The sequence below is a fragment of the Coturnix japonica genome, chromosome 10 (genome assembly GCF_054131305.1).
Source record: "Coturnix japonica strain WE chromosome 10, WE-NBRP24, whole genome shotgun sequence".
Classification (NCBI taxonomy): domain Eukaryota; kingdom Metazoa; phylum Chordata; class Aves; order Galliformes; family Phasianidae; genus Coturnix; species Coturnix japonica.
This window is the reverse complement of record NC_140672.1, coordinates 3767493-3789989: the sequence shown is the minus strand read 5'-3', so window position 1 is coordinate 3789989 and position 22497 is coordinate 3767493. Positions and strand designations below refer to the sequence as shown.

The 22497-nt window shown below is 51.3% G+C and overlaps 5 protein-coding genes across 22 annotated transcripts in view; 3 read left to right on the top strand and 2 right to left on the bottom strand.

The window, feature by feature from the left end:
* NSD3 (nuclear receptor binding SET domain protein 3) overlaps positions 1-6022 on the top strand; it is a 33847-nt gene extending 27825 nt beyond the window's left edge. For 7 of the 9 annotated variants that reach the window (XR_014932365.1, XR_014932364.1, XM_085510515.1 and 4 more), the window contains one exon: positions 483-6022. Coding sequence is in view for 5 of the 9 variants with exons in the window: in XM_085510515.1 (XP_085366641.1) it covers positions 483-724 (242 nt within the window). In the remaining 4 variants the exon portion in view is untranslated. The remainder of the gene's footprint in view (positions 1-482) is intronic. The other 2 variants (XR_014932368.1, XR_014932366.1) reach the window with 1 other exon arrangement.
* On the top strand, positions 1083-8702 carry PLPP5 (phospholipid phosphatase 5). 3 transcript variants are annotated; one of them, XR_001559331.3, is made up of 8 exons: positions 6093-6155; positions 6226-6334; positions 6588-6678; positions 6933-6996; positions 7345-7469; positions 7567-7737; positions 7831-8227; positions 8313-8702. XR_001559331.3 is itself a non-coding variant. In XM_085510523.1 (7 exons), exons 2-7 carry the CDS (start codon positions 6230-6232, stop codon positions 7998-8000), a joined length of 726 nt encoding a protein of 241 aa, XP_085366649.1. In that variant the 5' UTR covers positions 1083-1221; positions 6226-6229; the 3' UTR covers positions 8001-8702. The 3 variants fall into 3 exon arrangements, 2 of the variants coding, with proteins under 2 accessions (XP_085366649.1, XP_015738576.2); XM_085510523.1 differs by lacking the exon at positions 6093-6155 and adding an exon at positions 1083-1221 and having other exon boundaries at positions 7831-8702; XM_015883090.3 differs by having other exon boundaries at positions 7831-8702.
* DDHD2 (DDHD domain containing 2) lies at positions 8649-17930 on the bottom strand. Of its 7 annotated transcripts, none has more exons than XM_085510518.1 (18): positions 17864-17930; positions 16085-16281; positions 15012-15202; positions 14225-14314; positions 13969-14089; positions 13553-13642; positions 12664-12799; positions 12234-12442; positions 12082-12149; positions 11826-11945; positions 11566-11661; positions 11348-11422; positions 11113-11268; positions 10937-11039; positions 10698-10862; positions 10451-10613; positions 10217-10331; positions 8649-10020 (listed from the first exon to the last, which is right to left on the bottom strand). In XM_085510518.1, exons 2-17 carry the CDS (start codon positions 16272-16274, stop codon positions 10241-10243), a joined length of 2064 nt encoding a protein of 687 aa, XP_085366644.1. In that variant the 5' UTR covers positions 16275-16281; positions 17864-17930; the 3' UTR covers positions 8649-10020; positions 10217-10240. The 7 variants fall into 7 exon arrangements, with proteins under 7 accessions (XP_085366644.1, XP_015738571.2, XP_015738570.2 ...); XM_015883085.3 differs by lacking the exon at positions 17864-17930 and adding an exon at positions 17051-17466; XM_015883084.3 differs by lacking the exon at positions 17864-17930 and adding an exon at positions 16431-16538.
* A 52-nt stretch (positions 17931-17982) lies between these two features.
* On the bottom strand, positions 17983-20764 carry BAG4 (BAG cochaperone 4). The gene is made up of 5 exons (XM_015883088.3): positions 20717-20764; positions 20559-20639; positions 20113-20346; positions 19553-19777; positions 17983-19251 (listed from the first exon to the last, which is right to left on the bottom strand). The coding sequence occupies exons 1-5, from the start codon at positions 20741-20743 to the stop codon at positions 18745-18747; spliced, it is 1074 nt and encodes a 357-aa protein (XP_015738574.3). The 5' UTR covers positions 20744-20764; the 3' UTR covers positions 17983-18744.
* Positions 20765-20895: 131 nt separating this feature from the next.
* On the top strand, positions 20896-22439 carry LSM1 (LSM1 homolog, mRNA degradation associated). 2 transcript variants are annotated; one of them, XM_015883091.2, is made up of 4 exons: positions 20896-20982; positions 21122-21190; positions 21840-21955; positions 22026-22439. In XM_015883091.2, the coding sequence occupies exons 1-4, from the start codon at positions 20937-20939 to the stop codon at positions 22194-22196; spliced, it is 402 nt and encodes a 133-aa protein (XP_015738577.1). In that variant the 5' UTR covers positions 20896-20936; the 3' UTR covers positions 22197-22439. The 2 variants fall into 2 exon arrangements, with proteins under 2 accessions (XP_015738577.1, XP_015738578.1); XM_015883092.2 differs by lacking the exon at positions 21122-21190.
* The last annotated feature ends 58 nt before the right edge of the window (positions 22440-22497 follow it).

Below are 22497 nucleotides of genomic sequence, written 5' to 3'. Positions count from 1 at the left end.
AAGAGCATGCCTGTCGCTTCCTTTTCCTTCCTGCAGTAAGACAACATTGGAGCTGAATTGTAGCATCTGTTTACATGAAGCTTAGCATAATTGTTTTTGCTATATCATCTGATTATAGAAATCTATCTGGTAGTGGTGTCCCTTATAATGAGAACCTGTGGAGAGAAGCATTGTAATGGTTTTCTAACTCAATGCTTCTGTTCCTTGGATCAATTTTCCTTTCCTTTTAGTTCGAGTACAACCACCACATTGTTACACCAAGGTCACCACCCACAAATCGTGTGATATATCATGTGTTATGTGCTTCTTTGTTATTAAAAGAATATAAGCTTTCCTCAAAATAGTTTATTTGCTGGAGGAAGAAGTTACAGTGTCTTAGCACCAACAGCAACTTGAACTTGTGTTTTCAGGGCTTTTCTTTATGTCTCATTGAAGCTCAGCCTCCTGTCTCTCTTTTTTCTCCCTTACCCTTCTATCTTCAGGAAAGTGGGAATGTCCATGGCATCAGTGTGACATCTGTAGCAATCCTGCAGTTTCGTTCTGTGAGTTCTGCCCTCATTCGTTCTGTAAGGATCACGAGAAAGGAGCCCTGGTGGTATCGGCGCTGGACGGCCGTCTCTGCTGCTCCACACATGACCCCAAATCTCCTGTGGCACCTGAGTACTGGAACAAGATAAAATGCAAATTGGAACCTCAGAATCCTGTAGAAGAAGCAAAGGAGTGAATTTTGTTTAAAAAAAACAGACAATAAACAACAAGGGAGGGAAGAAGAAGAAGAGGGGAAAATAGGCGATGAACTTGAAGAGACTGCTATGACACATTCAGTGTGTATCATCGGCGCTGTCTTGTGTGAACTGGGAGTGGGACCACTTACCATTACCAAGCAGAAGCAGGCAGTGGTGTTTGTTTGTTCTTTTTTTTATTGTTTGGTCTTTTACCCTTGAATGTGCTACAGCAGCTCTTACTGTTGGGAAACAAACGTCTCAGCCTTCGAAAGCAAACAGTCGACATTTTGCCAGTGAAAAAGAATATTCTGTTTAAAGATGTTCAAGTGTAGAAAACGAAACATAGCAGCATATTTATTTATTTAATTTTTAAAGGATGTTGAAGATCTGGTTTGGATCAGTCAGCGTGTCTTTAAAAACAAACAGTGAAGCCAACATAACTCCTACGTCTAGTTTACAACAAGAACAAACCCTCCCTGCGCTGTGTAACATTCAGGTATCGTGGAGACAAATGTGGGTTTCAGACCAGGTGACTGAAAATGCCTCCATTCCGTACTTATTTTTAAAGGCAGGTTGTATATCATGTTAACTTGTGAATATTGCTGTAAAGCTTTTCCTGTGAGAAATAATGTGTATGGCTCTTTGGGAGTGCTTGTAACACAAGTGCTAACGCTTTAAGAAGGAAGGAAGGATTTGCTTGCTGGAGAGCTGTAATTGGTGGTGTTTGCAGACAGGTGGAAATTCAGAAGGAGCTGAATTGCACAATGGTCATTTCTTTACTAGGAAAACCTTCCTAGTTAGGAGAGCTCCTGGCCTTGGTCGCACTGCAGCACACAGAAATGAGGTCAGCTTGCTGCCCTGGGAGCGCTACCTCTGACTTCTTTTGGTGGAGGATTGTTGTGTGTGTGGATTCATCATCTGCCAAGTTCTGCACTTGTTTGGTGGCAATTCTGTTTTTGTGAATCCTGATTGCTTTCTTCTCAGACTCCCATTGGCTTCAGAGGAAATCTGAGTGCACAAGGAATCCAACCCATCTTCATGTTTCTTTTGATTTGAATATTTATGTTTTTTTAGTGAGAAAGATTTTCTGACTTTGTAATGTTCACTGTTAATGGAGCTAAGAAAAGCAAGTTAGTCCCCTGCAGCGCTCCTTCCATAACAGAGTATTTGCTGTGCTGGGTAATGGGATTCACAACAGCCACCCTCAGCCTGGTGGGGTGTTTGTATTTTGCATTTCCTTTGTTATTCTGCAGAGGAACAGAGGCTGCTTCTGTGAGGCTCCTGAGGTGGCTTAGGTAGGCTCCTGCTCCAGATTTGCTTCTGCAAACCTATCCTATCCTGCAATCCTCAAGCAAGGAGCTTAGAGGGATTAGTTTCCCCAGGCTGAAGTTGGTCTTTGGTGAATCTCCTCCCTTAGCCTGCAACCTTTCCAAGCGCTGCAGTCAGCGTGCTTTGGCTGTGTGCTGGTGCTAGCTTTTTGCTAACGGCTCTTGGAGGTAACACTGAATGAAAGGATTTAATATTAAGTGTTGCTGGCATCTGGCTAAATCGAGCCTTTGAATTAATTCTCAAGAACCCTCTGGGAAACTGCTGACATAAACCTGCAGGAATGTGGTGACTTCTCAGCCTAAGACAGGCAAGGAAGGCACCCAGGGGATTTTGGAGCTTGTCTGGCTGCTGTCCTTCTCACTCTCAAACTTATGTATGGAGGAGGAAAAACAGTCTGTGCACTTGTGAAGTTACAGAATACACTACAGCCCCTTGGAGCAGCCATGGTGCCAAGCAGCTGATCTGTCAGTGCACCCCTGAGCATGCTGAGCCTTCCTGCAGCCTGCGTGTGTTTGGGGGCACAGCAGTGCCAATACCGCTTGGTTCAGCCGATGACACAGGGGGTTGGTGGGAATATAAAGCACTTGTTGTGGTCCATGCTACAGTGAATGTCTCAAACACTAATCTTGCTTGAATTATTTTTTACAGAAATATTTACGGGAAGAATTTTATTTTTTTCTGAATGTTTTGTGTGTTAAATGTCTTCTTTTTAAGCTCTTTGCCAGGGGTGTTTCACCTCCTAGAGATTCCAAACGCAGTGTCTGTGTAAGGCCTGATATGTTTACTTTACTTTATTTATTAGTCTTGGTAGTGTTGAAATGATTTTCTCCTGGGAAGTCAGAGCATTCCAATGATTACAGATGTGTTGTAGTGTCAGTGCACCTCACTCTGTGTCCAAATGAGGGTGTGCTGATGCCAGAAGCCTTCACAGCTGTTGGAATGGCAGTGAGCAGGACGCAGCTGGTGAGCATTCATTGCCATCTGAAACCTGTTGCTGTGCTGTACTGCTGGGCTGGATAGCACAGAAAGCGAAGGGTTGCAAAAGGCTTTAAGAACTTGTGAAATGCTGTGAATTGGGGCCTGCTGCTATTCTGTGCCACTTGATTCCTGGTTAACTTCTTTCTCAAACTTCTTACAGGTGCTCCTTTTATTTTCCACCAAAAAAAAGTAATAATGATAGCCAGCAGCTGAGCTTGGATTCAAAAGCAGGAAATTGGTTTGTAAGCTTGTGCAGCTCGTGAACAAAAGTCAGAACTGGATGTCACACTACTAAAGAGAAGGTGAATCTTTGTGTAATCATAAAGGCTGATATGAGAAAGTACCTGATTCAGAATAGCTTGATAGTTGTGCTGAGTTGGTTCTGCGTGCCAAATGCAGAGCTTTAAAATATGCCTTTTCAACCACATCCTGGTAAATGGAGAGGAACAAAAGAGCAGTTCCTTTGTATGGAGAGAGAGAGAGGAAAAGATGGGACAGATCTGTGTTTTGATTAACTGGCATCAGCTGCTGAATTCCATCTGTGTGGTCTCAGGATTGAGGAGCAGAGCTGGGCAGCTTGGCCATGTGTGCAAAAGCCTGGAGGAAATGCCCAGAGCTGCTGCTGCAATCACTGAGATGTGCAACCTTCTGTTTTTCAGCTGGGACATGCAGTCATGTTTCCTTTTGTCTTCATTTTTGGAGGCAGCACTGTGCTTCAGGTGCACAGCTGCTAACTGAGCTGCTCTGCTAAGTGAGCAGGACTTTGGTGTTTACTGGACTCTGTGCTCTGCAGCACACACCTTTGTGCAGTGCAGGTGCTCTGCAGATCGCAACCCAATGGTGCAATGGTCAATTAGTGCAGTTTGCTGCACACGTGGCACAAGCAGTAGTTATTGTAGCTTTCAGATTCAGCTGACTCGACTGTAGGGATCAAAGGCATTATTTGCAGCTCAGGAAGGATGGCACGATGATGATTTTGTGGTCAAATTCCCTTCTCTGGTCACCACCACGGTCTGAAAAGAGTTTCTTACAATGGAGTAATGGGGCTGGAATGTAGAATTTTGGCCTTTCTTCTAAAACCTTGTTATCTTCGTTTCGGGATAGAAGGAGAGACACAATTACTAGATGTAATTAACAATGAGCATAGAATCTGTATATATTGAGACTTTACAGAACTATGGGGTGGGTGGGAGGAGGGCGGGAGGGGGACGTCCAGCGCTGGTACGAAGTGGTCACTTTAACATGAAACCTCTGCCTCATTGAATTCAGGGTTTAATGTACTTGAAGCTCTGCATTCCTTATCCAGCTTTCTTTTTGTTTTATTTATACATCCCTTGTTTTGTATACGGCATTGAAGATGTGTTTCACCTCCCTGCTGCCAGCTCTGCTCCTGTGGCACGTGGAGCTCCATGGTGCCACCTGAGCAGTGATGGCTGTTTTGTGTTTGGTCTCAGCTTTTCCCCCGCATTACCTTCATGTAGCAAAATGGTTTGCACTTCTGATACACTCCCATCCTTCGGATGTACTCACAATGTTGTTCTAAGGAGGAGAAAAGAAGCTGTTTCCTATCGTGTCGTGTTGCTGAGCGGCGGATTCGGGTCCTTGTGCTCCAGTGAGGGGCTCTCACTGCTGGAGAAGGGGAACAGAGTGGAGATCTGAGCTTTGCATGGGAGATTAATGGGAGTGAATGGGAATTAATCTCCTTTGCACAGGTAATTAATGTGAAAACAAAAGGGCGCATAGCGTGCACAACTCCATGCCAGCTGTGAGCTCTTGGTCCCTTCTCTGGGTAAAGCTGGGAGCCCCTCATTCATTGCTATGTGTCTATTTGGTGCCACTTCTCCTTCCTCACAAAGCAGAGGGGATGATGGCAACGACTGCCTGCGGGGCTCCGTGGGGCCGCAACCCCGACCTTCACAGCATCGTTAGTTCTGTCCACTTTGTTCCTCTGTACCTAACTTTGTAGGTTCTGTGAGATGTTCTTTCAACAACAAAATCACTTTTTTTGAGTCTTTACCTGCAAAATACATCAAGCAATCACCGAAGTCACTCTATATATAGAGCTGGGAAGCCAACCTGGAGCTCCGGGTGCTGTTCTGTTGGGGTGTTACCATACGATGATGGTTGGTGTTACTATATGATGGTTGGTGATGCCATACAATGATGGTTGGTGTTAATATGATGGTTGGTGTTACTATATGATGGTTGGTGTTACCATATGACGATGGTTGGTGTTGCCATACGATGATGGTGTTACCATACGACGATGGTGTTACTATACAATGATGGCTGGTGTTACCATACGACGATGGTGGGTGTTACCATACAGCGATGGTTGGTGTTACTATATGATGACGATGGTTGGTGTTACCATACGACGATGATGGTGTTACCATACGACGATGGTTGGTGTTACCATACGACGATGATGGTGTTACCATATGACGATGGTTGGTGTTACCATATGACGATGGTTGGTGTTACCATACGACGATGGTTGGTGTTACCATATGACGATGGTTGGTGTTACCATACGACGATGGTTGGTGTTACCATATGATGATGGTGTTACCATATGACGATGGTTGGTGTTACCATACGACGATGGCTGGTGTTGCCTGGTGTTGGCTTTGAGAAATACCATATTTTGGGGGTTGTGTCGTTCGGCCTACGTTCTCTTGCATAGTGTGAAGCCTGTAAAGCTCGGTTACCCTGTACATAGGTAGCTTATTGTCAGCCGGTTCTAGCGTACTTTAGCCTTGCCTGTAATATTTTAGCTTCTTACTGAATGTGTGTGATGGTAGAACATATAATTTTTGTACATTATATTTACTGAGATGTTGCCTTTTTTTATTTTACAAATACTTTGGAATTCAGATGTGTTTTTGCTTCCGTGAGGATTCATTTGGAAAGGTTTTTAAAAACGACATTCCACCGATTTGAACTTTTTGCTTGAGGTTGACTTCAATAAATCGTTCTGAATGTTCCAACCCAGATCTCCTCCCCCCTTTTTCTTCCGGGGCTGGGATTCGAACTCGTGTTGACTCACTCCGGTCACGTGTTGGTCGCCATGCGGAGGGTGGTGGAGGTGTTGGTGCGGGTGGTGCTGGCGGTGGCTTGCGGGTGAGTGCAGGGCTGCAGAGGTTCCATTCCCCATCTCGCATATACCCGCATCTTTATGTTCTTTCTGCAGGGTGATGGAGCTGCTGCCGCCCTTCCAGCGCGTGGTGCAGCCGGAGGAGATGTGGCTGTATCGCAACCCTTACGTGGAAGCAGATCGCGTTCCCACAGCGCTGATGTTTGTAAGTGCAGCGGGGTTTCTGCCTTTTGTTTGTCAGCTGTTGCTTCAAAGCAAAGCTGTGAGCACAAAGCGTTGCAGTTCTCGGCTGTGGTCACTGCGAGCGCAGCGCTGTTGCAGCAACACAGCGTTTACAACCGCTTTATGTAGCCCTTAGCATCCAGGGTTGCCCTTTGGGTTTGAACTGAGCTCATTTGGGTTGCTCATTTCTGCTCTGCTAACGCTGAACCCTTTTTTTTTCCCTCCCTTGGCTGCAGTTCATTGCATTCCTGTCTCCGGTGCTGCTCATCATCCTGGCCCGGCTGTTCCTGGGTGCTGATCAGGAGGACACAAGGGAGGCTTGTCTGGGTGAGCAGCTCCGGGACCAGCAAGGCAGCCTGGGGGAGTGGGGGGAGCCCTGAGGGGTCTCATAGGTGAGACCTGACCCAGGACACAGACATTGTGCTGGGCTGTTAAAGCTGAGCACTGTGGCTCCAACTTATCCACCTCACTGTTACACAGGATGCTCTTATTGAGCATTTAGGCACAGAATGTTGTAAGCTGAGCACCATTAGCTCAGGCAGCCTGTGAGGGGCTGACGTGAGCTCTCTGCTCTCTCCCAGCTGCCAGCCTTGCTCTCGTCCTCAACGGGGTCTTCACCAATGCCCTGAAGCTCATGGTGGGCAGGTGAGGAGCTCTGGGCTGTGCCGGGTGGGAGGTGCAGTGCTGGAGCTAGAGGAGGAGGAGGAAGGGCTGGATGCTGGAATTTGGATGTGCTCAGCCTGGAACTAACAGGTTTCTGTAGTTGTAAAGATGCTGTAGTATCAGAGCAGTGCTGTCCTCCAGGCATCATTTAGATGGGCACTGTATCAGGGAGGAGCACATATAATAAGGTGCCTGCTTCCCCTGGTCAGGGATGGCAAAGCATCACCCCATCATCACTGTGCAGTGGTGAGCCCAAGGCTGGTGAGGGGACATAGCAGCTCCAGGTGTCCCACAGAGCACAGGGCTGCCTACTCTGCTCCTCTGCCCCAGGCCACGGCCGGACTTCTTCTATCGCTGCTTCCCAGATGGACGAGTGAACACAGAGCTGACCTGCACGGGTGACCCCAGCGTGGTGGCTGAGGGACGCAAAAGCTTTCCCAGTGGGCACTCCTCATGTAAGTTCTGGCTGCTCAGACTGTGGCAAGCAGGAGCACATGGGGATGGCAATGTGGCTTTGCTGTCACACAAACCATTCTGTGACCTTCCTTCCAGTCGCCTTTGCTGGCCTTGCCTTCTGTGCCTTCTACCTGGCTGGGAAGCTGCATTGCTTTGCTCCTGGCCGGCGAGGCTCAGCACTGCAGCTCTGTGCTTTCCTCCTCCCCCTGTTCATTGCCACACTTATTGCTGTATCCCGCACCTGTGACTACAAGCACCACTGGCAAGGTGGGTCAGCTGCAGTGCCCAGGGCTGGAGCAGCCTGCTGCTCTCTGGGGCTGTGAGGGTGGAGGAAGGTAACTCTCCTGGCCTTGCTTGCAGATGTGCTGGTTGGCTCAGCAATGGGCTTTGTGCTGGCATACCTCTGCTACAGGCAGTACTACCCTCCTCTGATGGACTCCGTGTGCCACAAACCATTGCTGTCTATATCTAAACAACTGCCAGCACACCAAGAAAAACCTGCAGCTTCCAGCTTTCACCTGGACATTTAGTGATGATCTGTGTCCTGCTGGCACCACAAGTATCAGGACAGGGGAAGGCTGGCTGTGACCCACAAGGATGGTAAGCTGTCCTGCTCAGTGGGTGTGTGTGGCTTCATTTCAATGAGTTTTATAGGTGTCCCTTCCTTTGGACCTGCTGGAAAGTGAGCTGTGCTTCAGTGAGCCTGCAGGACAGCCCAGCTTCAGAAGGTCCTGAACTGATGTATTGTGCCATGGCTGTGGGTATCCTGGGTCAGGTCCACAACAAAACACAGTCAGAGGTTTCCCTTCAGTGCAGCTGAGCTGCCCCATCCCTTCCCTTAGGATTCATGTGTCAAAGTGAAGGGCAGGACCTGTTGTGCCGGTGTTTAATGCATCTCATCAGTCAGAGATGAAGTAATTTGGAGTAACGAGTACAAAGCTACAGCCTTTCCCTATGGATTGAGCAGGGCAGACAGAAGATGCAACTGGCATGATTGTTATTTGTGTTATTGTGTTGGCTCTTTTTTCTTCTTAATTTGGCAAATAAAGGAGTTACAACAGTAACTCATGTGCCATCAGTTTGGGCCCCATCAGCCCCACATAACCCTGAATTCTTAGTAGAACTTACAGACATTGCTTCTCCTTTCCCTCTCCTCCAAAACACATCACAGGCATCTGTTGACTTGTTTTGACTTTTACTGGAAAAGACATTAAATAACATTTAAAACATTATTTTTTTTTTGCTGTTGTTGTTAACAAAGTGCATAACTTAAAAGCTGGTCACGAGTGTCCCATGTTAAGACTGTTCCTTTTCTTGCTCCTTTAGGAGGCATTTAGCAAACTCAGGCTCTGAAAGAGCAGCACGTCTGTTTCTGTAGTCAAGTAAATTGAACAGCTTCAGTTCCTTTGGGATGGGAGGAGGTCGGAGGCTGCAAACGACACCTTTTGAATAGTGCAAATAACCAAGTACAACAGAGGATCAACAAATGGATGCTATGGAAACAAGGCTTGTTACCCCATGCAGGGCAAAAGTCAGCGGGAGGGAGGTGGCTCTTTCCAAAGGTTGCAGTGGCTTTACATGCCACGTTTCCCCTGCCCGCTTTGAGGCTCCAGCTGCAGTCTGGGAGTGGTTTGGGTCACAGGGAACCGATAACCCAGGGTTCTCTGTTGCCTTTGGAGGAGAGCTAACACGAAGCAGCAAGTTGCAGGCTGTGCTGCCTGCCAAACTACTTGAATCTTTATAGTGGATTCACAGACAGTGCCCAGAGCCAACAGACCCAACACTGGCAGCATTTGGTGTATTTGCCAACAAAACCACTGGGCTGAAGCCTGATGGGCATGAGATCCCTGCAGCCACTTTGAACTCAGCACTGCTGTGTGCTTCTGCAGAGCAGAGGAGGGCTGTCCCTGCAGGGCCCGGTGCTGGGAGCAGCTGCTTTCCCCAAGTTTGGATCTGGAGGTAAAGCTTTCCTGGGGGTGCTGTGCACGTGGCCATGAGCAACGGTGTGTGCAGATGCCTGCGCCTCCTTACCTGCACCTCCCAAAGGCTGCAACACTCCAACCCGGTGCTACAGCAGGAGAGCGGCGCCTCATCCTTCTCCCAAGAGAAGTCAGCATCTCCTTTGCTCAAGGCTGCTATTGCTCTCTCCATGCTGTGTGTTTAAGGCTTTTATTTCTCAAGGTCCCAAGCTAAGAGTATCCTTGCTAAGCCCACAGCAGGGTTCAGGCCCTTGTATTGCATTTCCTAGCCCAGGCAGCTGTCTGCATCAGTACTGCAAAGCCCGTGTGATAACCTACAAGGTGGGCAGACAAGTTCAGGGCTGACAGCACGTGTTGCCACGGGGAGTCACAGTGTAAGTGCTGTGTGTGTGTTTGCAGGAGTGGGGTTGGTTTGGTTGGTTGTTTTTCCTACCCAAAATGGAGGAAAACCATCTTTATCTCCAGGCAGCAGCAAATACTGGGGAGTCAGCATGCGGGGCACAGCAGCACAGGAGAGAGGAAGGCAGAGAAGAGTCTGAATTTTCCTGGTGAGTACTCAATTGAATTGTATCTAAGAAAGCAAAGGGAGAACACTGGAGTAAATCTTGTGTCTGATGTGCTTTTGTGCACCATAAAGAGGAAGGAAGCCCCGTGTGCTGACAGGCCAAAGGAAAGCCCAACCAGCGCTGTGAATAAGGAACATTATTCCCTCAAATGGACTCTATGTCCTCTGGGGTCTCCTAGGAAATTTGGAAGTGTGGACTTACAAGTGGTTGAACAGCACGGGGTGGTCATTGGCTTCCTGGCAAAGGTTGGTCCAATGTAACACCTATTGTCTGGTAGATCTCCTTCAGAACCAGCAGAACGGTGTCCTCTGACTCCCTGGAGGTGGGGACATGGACATGAGCAGGCAATGCTTCTCATCACCTTGGTGATAAGTATGGCAGCATTCTGCCTATAGAAGACACAGATCTGAAGCCTGATGACAGGCAGGAGCTTACCAATAGCAGAGATGCCCTTGAAGTGCGAATAAATACTCATTAAAGCTCTCAATGGGCTTCTCCTGGAGCACATAGTCGATACGATTCCCCCCGTTCAGCTTCCCCACGTTAATGAGGGAGGGATCCTCCTTGGATGGTGCCGGGGCCTCCTCTGGCTTTGGATCTGGAGGAGGCAATAACAGTTGGTCTCAGCAGCAGCACACAGCAAAGCACTGCTTGGTGTCCCCCCAGCCCTATGCTCACTGACCTGGCTGCTTCTCTGCACTCGCCTCCGTCTCTGCCTCCCCCTCACTGCTTGCTCCCTCCACAGCTGCCAATGGGGCGCGGGTAAAGGACTGCCAGGCCACCCTCAGGGATCCCAGCAGGTTGTTCTTCAGATCCACACTCATACGTGTCAGCCCTTCTTTCAGCTCTGCAAGGCAAGGGCTGTGTTAAAGCAGGGGGCTGAAACTGCGGTCAGGGCGAAGAGCAGCTGTGCCCCCTTACCGAGGTGCATCCTCTTCCTGCCCTTGTGGTGTGGGAGCAGCATGGGCTCAAATTCCAGATCTGGGATGATCATGGGCTCAATCCTATATGCAACCGGGTCAAACTGTGCGGGGAGAGCAGTGAGTGTGAGCTGAGTGCGGTGCCTCGTGTGGGGCAGCTCTGGCTCTTATACCTACGGGGTGGAAGATGTTGAAGAAGCCCTTGCAGGTGGGCAGGCTGTAGTCTGGGTTGATCCGCTTCACTCCTCGCACCGTGAGGAACATCCCAATGGGAGACCCAAAAGCGAAGAAGATGGTGGGCTTGTAGAGCAGCTGAGGGTAGTTGGCTGAGACCTACAGAGAGAGGCAGGGTTTGTTTCATGAGACACCTCCTGTGCTGCTGTGCTTCCATTGCTCCCAGCTCAGCTCTTACCTGCCCCAGGCTGACGTCGGGGTATGGACTATCCCTGCTGCTGTGCTGCCCTGCAGCGCTCAGTTCTTTGGTGTCCTGCAGAACACAAAAGGATTCCCAGTGAGGGCAAGTCCTGTATAACAGTGGAACCAGGCACTGGGCTGCATGGGGACCCCAAATGAGTCTGAGCTGAGTGATGTGGCTGGGAGGAAGGAGTATGAGCCATGCAGAAGCCATACCTGCATCTCCTTCCTGGAGCTGATGTAATGGAGGAGCTTCATTCGTGGTCCTAAGGGAATTCCCATTTCTTCGAGGTTTTTCTCTCTGCATAAGAACTAGAAAGCGATGCAGATATTAGCACACACCGCTCTGCTCCTACACAGACAGACCTCTGTTCTTTGTCCTGTTCCTGCTGTGCTTTTAGGTGTGCAGGTGATTCAGTGCCAGGAAGATGCACCAGAGAGAAAGGACTGGAAAGAAAAACAACAGAGCTGCTCACCAGCGCTTCCCCATCTATTTTCTCCTTCTCGAAAGCAGGACAGTACTCAGACAGATCCAACTTCTTCAGGATTTCACTGACTTCCTCAGCACCCCTGATGCTTGAAGCCACCTCAGTCCCCTGCAAACACAGCCCCCAGGGATTGTGCTTTTTGCTCATTTCTCTTTATGTATTCCAGCTTTTCTCCTTCCCCACTGCAGCACAGCTGCCATGCAGGTGCATGGGGAAAAGCCGTGCTCAGCTGCAGAGCTCATACCTCCCTGCTGTGCTCATCCTCAGGAGCAGCCTTCTGGTTTGTCAGGAGATCAAACAAAATGAGGGACCCTAGAAACCAGGGCAGAGCATCAGTGGTTCATTAGGGAAAAACCTGAGGTGCTTCCTTTATGGGCTGGAAGGACCAGGACTTACCCAAGCTGTGACCTGCAATGGAAACTCCTCCTTTAAAGTCCGGGTTTCTCTGCAGGAAGAGCAGATAGAGGCGATTCATTTCCGAGGCCACCGTGTCCACGATGGTCTGGCAATAGGTGGAGCTGTTGTAGAAGAAAGCATCCAGGATGGTGTCATTGATGAAGTGACGCAAGCGGCTGATGCTGGGCAAAGTGATTCGCTCCAGGTCCCTGCAGGGGGTGAAAAAGAGGAGAGGAAACTGCAGAGGTGAGCCCTACCACATCTCTAAGGCTTGAGATGAGAGGAGGGCTGCTACCATTCTGATGCTGTAACCCAGATTCTTCATTAGAGACCAGAGCACCCAGGAGCCCTCATACAGGAGCATAAGAGCCCTTCCCTCCCAATGGCAGCAAATAGAAGGCAGCAGCCCCCCAGGGCTGTGGGCACTTACACGTCCACCCCGGTGGAGTGCAGGGAGCTGTGCCAATTGACAGGCAGGAATTCAACCCGGCCGATCTGCTCCTGCTCCTGTGCCTTCTTGAAGTGTGTTTGCAGCATGCTCAGGGAAACACTCCTGAAGTCGTTGACTGGAAATAAGGCATGAGCTCTTAGCAAAGCAGCAGGGCTGCAGGGCAAGGCTTCTGCATCAACAACGCTTAATAAGATAAAAGAAAAGATCATTAACGGGGGAAATCCCAGCAGGGTCTTTAATCTGCTGCTGCCACCCTAAGACCTTGAATCTTTAACTACAAGCTCAAGGGAAGCTCCATGTCCTTACATGTGTGTTTACTGGATTTTGCTGCCCCATCTGTGACAAGCCTCCTGCCCCACATGCAGGGCAAGAAAAGCACTCTTAGGAGCTTAAAGGAACAAACAAATGTTGTGAAGGTGCCTGTTTTAGAAGGGGCAGCCTAAGAGAGATCACTCTGTATCGAGAAGGGAGAGAGATTGATCTCCATGATTTCAATTGGGCAGCCTTGAAAACAGGAGTGCTGGATGGAAGAGCAGACTGCATCAAAGCAGACGTAATCAGTTCCTGAGTTGTAGCTTAGCAGGTTTAGACAGCTGGAAAATCCACCCCCAGTTTGGGAAACCCTGTGTTGAGCAGCAGCAGATTGCAGTGATGAAAAGGGGTTGCCCAAACCTTTCCAAACAGTGGGATTTAAGGGGTTAGCGAGCATTTATTCACACTGCAGTCAGCAAATCCAACCATGCAGCCTGCCCAGATGAGCACCAGCATGGTCTGAATGTGCTCTGACAGCGTTTCTCATTGTCCACACTCTGAGCTGCTAAAAGCAACGTATGGATGGCAGGAGCAGCCCTGCCTGGCTCCCACCTACCGCACTGCACGATGCTCCTGAAGCGGATGTCACACGCCGGCCCGATCCCATGTACCACAAAAACCAGGTGGTCAATCTGCAGAGGTTCCCCTATGGATAGAAAGAGTTATAAGATATGGATAGAAGAGTTCAGGCCTCGCTTGGTAAGGAGCTGACCCAGTGACCTGACAGGCACCAGGTGGGGCAACATTCTGTTCTTTACTTCCCACACGCTTTGGTTTGCGTAACTACTTTCCCAAGTGGAAAATGAAGGGGTTAGATGGGAAGAAATGCCTGTCCTCACTGCTGGGACAGCTCACACAGTGCTGGGACACAACTGCAGAGCACGGAAAGGGAGAGCAGCAGGTAGATTCCAGCATGGAGCTGTGCTCCCTTCATGCTTTGGATGGCTGTAAGGGGGGCAGAGGCACGCTCACCATTGGGGATCTCAGCAGCAATGTTCTCTACTCCTCTCTTCACAGTCCGAGGTCGCCCTTGTTCTGTAGGAGTTGAGCCCCAGTCGTCAGAGGTGGCAACGGGTTGGTAGTGCACCATGAGCTGTGAGCAAGGAGAGCCCATCAACTGTGCTGCACTGTGTGCTGGAGCTGAGAACATCACCGGGCTCCCAGGAGGGCCAGTGGGAAGCATTGATGGCCAAAGGATGTCCCTGCCCAGCCAGCAGGCTCTGCTCACCTTGGGGTTGTGTAAGATGATGACTTCCCTGTTTGGGGATTCCAGCTTCTTCTTCCACTCATCCAGGGTTACAGCAACCATGTACGCTTCCTGAGGGAAAGAACGTCCTCTCTGAGTCAGCTGAGGGTATTCCTATGGATATTCAACTGCTTGGAGACAGTATAAGCGCTGCTTTGTGAAAGAGGCATAGAAATCATCCAGGAGAGGCCACAGGATTGTCTCCATATTGCATGCTAAAGTATTCCCTGTTGGAATAGCAGCAGAAAGCTTCCCCACTACTTGTGTATTTTAATACAGATGACTGTAAATAAGCTTGTATATCTCAGCAAAGAAAGCCCCCAGCCTTTACAGCAGATACCAGCAAACATTCTATGGGCCCCTGCAGCAGTAAGAACTATTTCTTGCATTAACAAAGTGAGGATGACTGTCCTATGGCCATAAGAACCGAAACACAGCAGTACCAGGCAGGGCTTGGGGAAAACACAGAACAAAGACAGCAGGGAGAGGCTGCAGGATGGGCCGGAGCTGCATGGCTGGTGGAGAACAAACAGGCATTGAGCAGAGTGCTCCATGATGGGGCGGAAGGGGAGGCAGAGCAGTATTTAGTTGTGTTAATCAGCCGTGAAAATGCCGTGCCAAAGCATGCCAAAGCCTACACTGAGTTCATGTCCTCAGGTGCAACGGCAGCACCAATGGCCCCATATGGAGTTTGGGATGGCAGGGTGGTGTTTGGCAATGAGAAGCAGAGGGTGGTGGTGAGCTGTGTGCTCCAAGGGGGTGTTTTTACCTCCAACTCCTCGCTGAAGCTCTCTGAATAGGGGACGTATTTATTGTCCTTGTCCCCTTTATAGAACCAGGTGCAGCGTCGCACCTCGGACACCTCCTCCTCCCAGAACACTGCCAGGCACTGCCTCTGCTTCAGGTGCACGTCGTACCTCCCACCCGACGTCGGGACGACCACATCTGCTTTATCCTTCCCTGGGGAAGCAGAATGAATCGTGTGAGGGGCCCAAAAGGTGAATTACCAGGATGCTGAACCACATAGAGGAGACTGCAGCAGCAACCAGCAGTGCTGTCTGTATGCACAGAGACCTGAGCTGGAGAGATGCCTGAAGCCAGACATCCCCAGTGGCAGCAGGTGAGAGGGAAGCACTGAGCTGCAAGCACTGAGCTGCAAGCAGTCCCCTCCCTTCTAGCTTAGGGCACGGCCTTTCAGGGGCTCTCCCTGCTTGCATTGAGGTGGCAACGTGTGAAATCACTGCCCTGGGACCCTGCATTGGTGCAGATCTCCACCTTCAAAGCGTTCCCATCCAGAACTGAGAGCTCTGCTCACATCCCAGCACAGTCCCCACTGCCTGTGCTGTCAGTATGAAGCACAGCAGTGTCCCCCCAGGCAGATCTGCCCTCCTGCTCAGGCTTCTGTCCCCCCTATAAAGGTGCTTTCCAACACGATGTATAATATAATATACAGCATGTGCCATATTAACAAGGCCAGACCTTATACTACCTCCTCCATCCTCACTGTCCATGCACTTACAGCTCCAGCACTGCCACCAAACACAAGCCTCAATTACAGCTTCCAAAGGGGGGAATGTTGCAACCCAAGCAGGAGCTTTGGGCTTTCCCTTTGCTGCTTGCAGCATGCATCACCACCCTGCTTCCCTTGGGCACACGCCTGATGCTTCCATTGACCTCACCAGGCCGGTTCCCCATCACACACGCAGGGGATGAGGTGTTTAAAAGACCTTTAAAGGCCATTGAAGCACAGCGCTGACGGGCTGAAGGCGCAGCACCATCCCGTATCCGATCGCATTGGCCGCACGCAGGGTGTGATGGAAGCAGTTCGGACCGATCTCCTACCTGCACTATGAGCCTCTTCCAGCCTCTCCGAGTCCTGAACGCTGAACGGCAGCCACCGCTCCCTCCCGCCGGTCACCTTGCAATAAAACCAATGCGGAACGACCGCTTCGTACCCATTCCCCGCGTCCAGCTCCGCAGCTTCGTGGGCAGCCCGGCTGGGCAGCGCCGGCTGCTGCTCCGGGTTAGACATGATGCTCCTGGATAAAGGACAACGACGGTCGGACCCGCGGATCTCTACGCACAGCGCAGAGCACAGAGAGGCCGCGCTCCGCTCCCCGCAGCGCCCTCGCGTCCCTCCGAGCCCACGGACGGAGACATCGCCGCCCGTCGGTGGCCGCTCACGTACGTAGGACGGTTCCGCTGCTCCCCGGCCCGAGGGGCGGCACAGCGGGGCGGCTCAGCGCTGCTCCCCGGCTCCGCTCCCGACCCGGCTCCGTTCCCCGCCCCCGGTGCTGCCTCCGCTCTTTGCTGCGCCTGCTCGGGGCGGGGGGGGCCGGCCGTGGATCGGGGCGGTCCATCCCATCCCCATCCCATCCCATCACCATCACGCGAGTCGATTCCGCGGCCGTTTCACCCCAGCGGGGACCGCACCCGCTCGGCATTGCGGGGTCGGCGCTAATTAAAGGCCGGTGTTCATTAATTACAGCTTTACTCCGGCCTTAAGCCGGATGTGCTGCCGCGGTTCGGGGCGGTGGTTCCCCGGTGCCCGGTGATACCGCCGCCCCCGTCGTGCTATTGAGCAGCCTTTCATCACCCCCCTTTGCCCACCCTCACCCTTCCCTTCCCATAGAGGGGTCTCAGCGCCGGATTCTATTACAAAGCAATGCGTTACCTGGATGGATTTAGCACCAAAACACCCCAAAAGAGCCTCCCCCTCCCCCTCCTCCTTGCCCCTCTCCCCCTCTCCATGCTGTGCCGGCACACTCAGCTCTTCTTCCAAGCAAATACACCAGATATCGTTCCTACCACATCGCTGTTAATGGAAACCTTTGCCCCGGCCCCACGGAACGCTGCCGTTTGATTGCAGCTCTTCTGCTCTGCCCGCCTGCATTGCGGTGTCACCGCTCGGAGATAAGCGGGGCTGCTCTCCACGTGGCTGCCTGCACGGGTAGGACCGACCAACCCCTTTATCAGGCAGCTGACAGCGCAGGGGGGCGAGCATCAGAGCAAAGAGCAGGCAGGGGATGGGGTGGGTTCATTCCCAATGCTGTCTTTGCTGCTGAAACAAGGGTAAGAAAACCTTCCTGCCTTCACAGCCCTGGAAGCAGGGACTGCCCATGGAAGCAGCAGCATCAGCCCTGCGTGGCATTTGGAGCTGCCCAGGTGATGCTCATACAACAAACAGGGGATGCTGCAGGGCTGACTGCAGCCATCTCACATCTGCTCCCCTTGGCTGAAGCGTGGCTCCCATGCAAGAGCAAATTGCAGACCTCCTTGAGATCCTGCCTAAAGGGAATGCGAAGCTTTGTGCCAACAGTGTCTAATAGAAAACAAGTGTTGTAACAGAGGAAGAAATGGGCTTTGGTAATTAATTCCAGCTCCTTCCCACCCCCCAGGGATGCCTCAGTGTTCTGACTGCTGCATGTGATCTCACACACATCCAAAGAGCTGCAAAGGTCAATCCATGCATGTACTCCATGCCCTGAGGGTGGCAGCCAATAGTAAATCCCTTCCAAAGCACGGCCAACAATCCTGCAGTGGGGCTGCAGCACTCACAGCCTGCACTGCCCCCCAGCAGCACCCAATGGGGGGCTGCATGTGTCCATATACCACACTCACCTCTAAGCTCCACCTGCTGCTACAGCCCAGCTGGGCTCTATTATAAGCTCAGCAACCTGGACACAACATCCCCTTAAAAAGAAGAAGAAGAGACTTAAGGACTTAATTACAAAACAACATTTAAAAGTCATCAGGGTTTATTATGATCTCATTACACGCAGCAATGATTCGCTTCGCATGTCGTAACCAGGTTCACCCAGCAGGCGTTACAATTAAAAAGTGGATTTGACCCACGCGACCTGAAAAAGCATTTTCTGCACCTCCCACTGTCCAGGGCTGCACGGCTCTGCCTGCAAATGGCTTTTCCAGGTGAAGAACTCAGAGTTCCAGGCTATGTTCCCACATCCACACGGCATCACAGAACAGCTTCACATCAGCAGAGCTACAGGGAGCGCATTGGAAACAAAAAGAGAACCCCGGGATGACACAAACCAGCTTTTGTGGGTAAGGGATCTGAAGCTGAAAGCACACGCACTGATGGACCTTCATTTATGGTGATGCATGTGACAAGTGCTGCAGCTGTGGCTCCACAAGGTACCATGGATTTGGGTGGATTTGGGCCCGGTTTGGGGAACGTTGTGCAGTGATTTTCTTCTTGCTGGATGAAGGACACAGACAACCCAGTGCTAAACACCTTCAGGTGGTGCTGCTTCTTCACATCCCAGAGCAAACAACTCAATTTGCTGCTTTCATCTTCTCTTCATTGGTCCAATGCTGAGCTGTTGGTCGGGGCTGGGCTTTCCTGTGGGTTTAGGGTTGTTTCTTCTTTTCAATCAAGTCTTATTGCTTTCTCATTATCAGTAGTGCTTAGCAGAAAGAGCTGAGATTTGGATTAACTCTTTGGAACCTCCACAACAGGCTGCATTGTGGCTGATTTGCTTTCACAATCCTTTCCTTTCCAGTTTTTCCAGTATGGCCTGAATTCTATGGACAGCTTCTTTCCTGGCCAGTCGAACACCATCCTGCCCACCAGTCTCAATGGAATCCAGTTCTAACAGCAGCTTGGTCAGCATCTCCTCCAGAAGCCTGTAGGATTTATCTGTCTTTTTCCCTACAAATTCATCCACCTCTTGTTCTAACTCTTCAGCCTGCTCTGTGACCTGTAGGATCCTCTGTATCTCTGGCTGGATGGCTGCAGAATTCATTGCAGTGTGATTGCCAGCTTTGCAACCTGCCTCCTGGTTCCCAGCCAGCTGCCTCCGAGTTGCACTGTTGTACATCTGGGGCTGTGCACTGTATTGTACCTTGGGGTTGGAGGGAGATGACTTGGAGTTATGCAGCAGGGAGGGTGGTTTGTGGTCATTCATTGTCCCAGGGTGCTGGTGATTGCTGTCAGAATAGTAGCAGTGTTGGTTTGCACTCGGATCAGGTTTGTCATAAGCAGATTCCTACAATCAGAAGGGGAAAAAAAAGAGTCTACATTACAGAGGCATTAAATGAGATCTGCTCCACTTCAAGACCTGCCTCTCAGGGTCTGCTATTTCCAGTGCTTTCTGCAATGATAGTTGCAGGTGATTTTGCTGGCAGTACTTAGAACCGCTGCTTTGTTTTTGTCTCCTGGAAGCAAACTGTGCTTGGAGAAAGGAGCACTGAGCAGCTGCATGTGTGTATTGGGGGGGAAGGCAGCATGAGCTGAGCTCTGGCTGCAGCCAGAATCTTTGTATCAGAGCCATTAAAGCATCACTGTACCTTTGAGTCCCACGCAGGAGGATGAGCTGCAGTCCTGCTGCCAGTCCAGGGTGGTTGTGATTCAGAGAGGAATGGATTCCCATGTGCTGGAGCTGCAGGCCATGCATACCGTGCCTGCACCCCATAGTGAGGGGGAGCCCACGCCTCCTCCTGAGCCCTGGGCTGTGGGTTGGCCCCGGGGCTGTGGTCTCCATATGGATACTGAGGAACGGGCATCCCTGGGGTCTGTGGGGAGAGGGGGACAGATGTAAGTCCTAAGTCAGCTCCCAATGCCTGTGGCAGAAGGAAGCTCTGAGATGAGCCCCAGCACTGGGATAAGCCCCAGCACTGGGATGAGCCCCAGCACTGGGACTGCTGCTGCTTTCTGCTCCGAAGCTCGTGACCTCAGAGCTCCCAGCAGAAAGGGGCAACTCCAAGTACTTACAAGATCAAGCAGGGTGAGCTGGGTGGGACATAGAAGCCATTTGGGCCCAATTAGGGTGCACTGTGGGTTCACCCTCTATGGGGTGAGCAGCACAGGAGCTCTCGCTTTGCTGTGCACACCCTAAATGGTTTCTTACCTGCGGTGGGGAATACCCAGCAGCCTTTTGCCTGCGCACTGAGCATCCCTCTGCTGGGCAGTCCTGTGTGCCACAGCCCCAGGGAGGGGCAGGAGGGGGGGGTCGATATGGGGCTGCGCTGTCGGTGCTGTAGGATGGTCCCGAACTGCTGTAGGTTCGTGTTTGTGGCAGTGAGGTGTAATGGGGAGGGTATGGGGCGCTGTAGGATCCGTTGGTGTAGGGTGAGTCCATAGTCTGGGGAGGAGAAAAGGGAAAAAGAGAAGGAAAAGGAGCTGAAATGTGTGTTAGGAGATTTAATGGGTTATTTCTGTACTGAGCTGTAGGAAACAAGTGGGGCTTGAAGACCGTTGTATCCTATGGCATAGAAATGAAGCACAGCTCGGTCAAAGCCTTAATGGACGGGAGGGCGATGGAAACGGACCCTCATCCCCCCAAACCCAACATACCGAGTCCGCTCCGTCGGTGTAGGCCCCAAAACCGAACGCTGGGCTCCAATAACCGGGGTTGAAGCCGGGGCCTGGTGGCTCCTATAAGGAAAAACCCCATTATATGGAGCAGTGATAACGGGATAACGGGCTGTGCTCGGTTCCCCCCCCCCCTTTACCTGCCCGGTACGACCGCGGTGCTCCATGTTTTCAACCCGGCACGCTGTTGTCCACCCCAAAGCGCGACACAAGGATAAAAGGCCCCCACCGTGCGACCAATAGGATGCGAGGACCCCTGGATGTAACCAATGAAAGGCAGCCCCGCTCGCACTACCGGCGCCGCTTTTAAAGGGACAGTGCATCGCTAAGTACCGCCCAACGTGGGGCGGTTCCGCCACCATGAACTACATGCCGGGCACTGCAAGCCTCATCCAGGACATTGATAGTGAGTGTGAACGAGGTTCTATTCATTCAATAGGGAACCAAGGGGAAAACCGGGACCCGGACGCGGGGGACCCCGGTTTTCCCCTTGGTTCCCATTGGGACCGATGTTCCGTACCCCCGTTTGATCCCTTTCCCCATAGAGAAACACCTGGTTCTGCTGCGGGACGGCCGGACGCTGATCGGATTCCTACGCAGCATCGATCAGTTCGGTACGGATATAATGGGGGGGCATAGGGGGGGCAGCACCGGGAACGACACCGGATCAGGGCTTAATAGAACCCATATAGCTCCGATAGGAACCCAGTTTGTGGTTCCCCCACCCCTTGTTATGTTGGACCCTCACCCCATGTTATATTCCCCCCTTGGGGCAGCACTAAGTTCATCCTTCCCCCCCACCCCCCCCCCATTCACTTGTGCCTATGGCTGAGCCCCCCAGTCTTTACCTCCCTTTACCCCTCTTCTCCCTACCCCCCTCTCCCCCCCCCCATTCACTTGTGCCTATGGCTGAGCCCCCCAGTCTTTACCTCCCTTTACCCCTCTTCTCCCTACCCCCCTTTCCCCCCTTCCCCATTCACTTGTGCCTATAGCTGAGCCCCTCATTCTTTACCCTATAGCACCAGGGATCCCCTTATCAGCTATAGGCAGTGGCTGCTTTGGGGTCCTATAGTGGCTGGGTTTGGGGGATCATGTTGTTTAGGGGATGCTCAGCATATAGGATGTGCTATAATGCAATCCAGCTGCTCCCTATGCTTTAGGCTATGGGTTGTTTCAGGTGAGGTGCTCTGTTTGGTGAAAAATTGGTTGTTTTTGGTAAAAAAACTGGTTAAAAATGGGTTGTTTTTTTCTCTATTCCCACAGCCAACCTGGTGCTGCATCAGACAGTGGAGCGCATTCACGTGGGCAAGAAATATGGGGACATCCCTCGAGGGATCTTCGTTGTGAGAGGGGAGAACGTGGTGCTGCTGGGGGAGATTGTGAGTGAGCCCCGTGCCCTGCAGCCCCTCACCCTGCAGCTCTGCTTAACAACAGCTCTTTGCTTTGCAGGACCTGGAGAAGGAGAGTGACACGTTGCTGCAGCAGGTTTCCATCGAGGAGATCCTGGAGGAGCAAAGGTTGGAGCTGCAAGCCAAGCAGGAGTCGGAGAAGCTGAAGGTGCAGGCGTTGAAGGAGAGAGGCCTGGCGGTGCCCAGGGCTGACACGTTGGATGAGTACTGATGGGATGGCAATGCTACGTGGTGCAGGCACTGAAATCATGGCTTCTGTTCCCCCTTGAGGGGAAAAAAGGAGTGATGGCAATGGGGAACCCTCGGAGGTAACTGGATGCTCCGGGGGGTGCAGCAATTTCTGTTCAGAGATGAAGGTCTCTGTTCCTTTTTGGTTTGTTTCTTTTGGCTCCTCGCCTGGAGCTGAGTGAGAGCTTCCCTTCACCTGTAAATAAACCCCTGATCTCAACAGCAACAACTTGGCTTGTGTCTGGGCTCTGTGTGGTTATGGGCACAATGGGACTCTCCGTGAC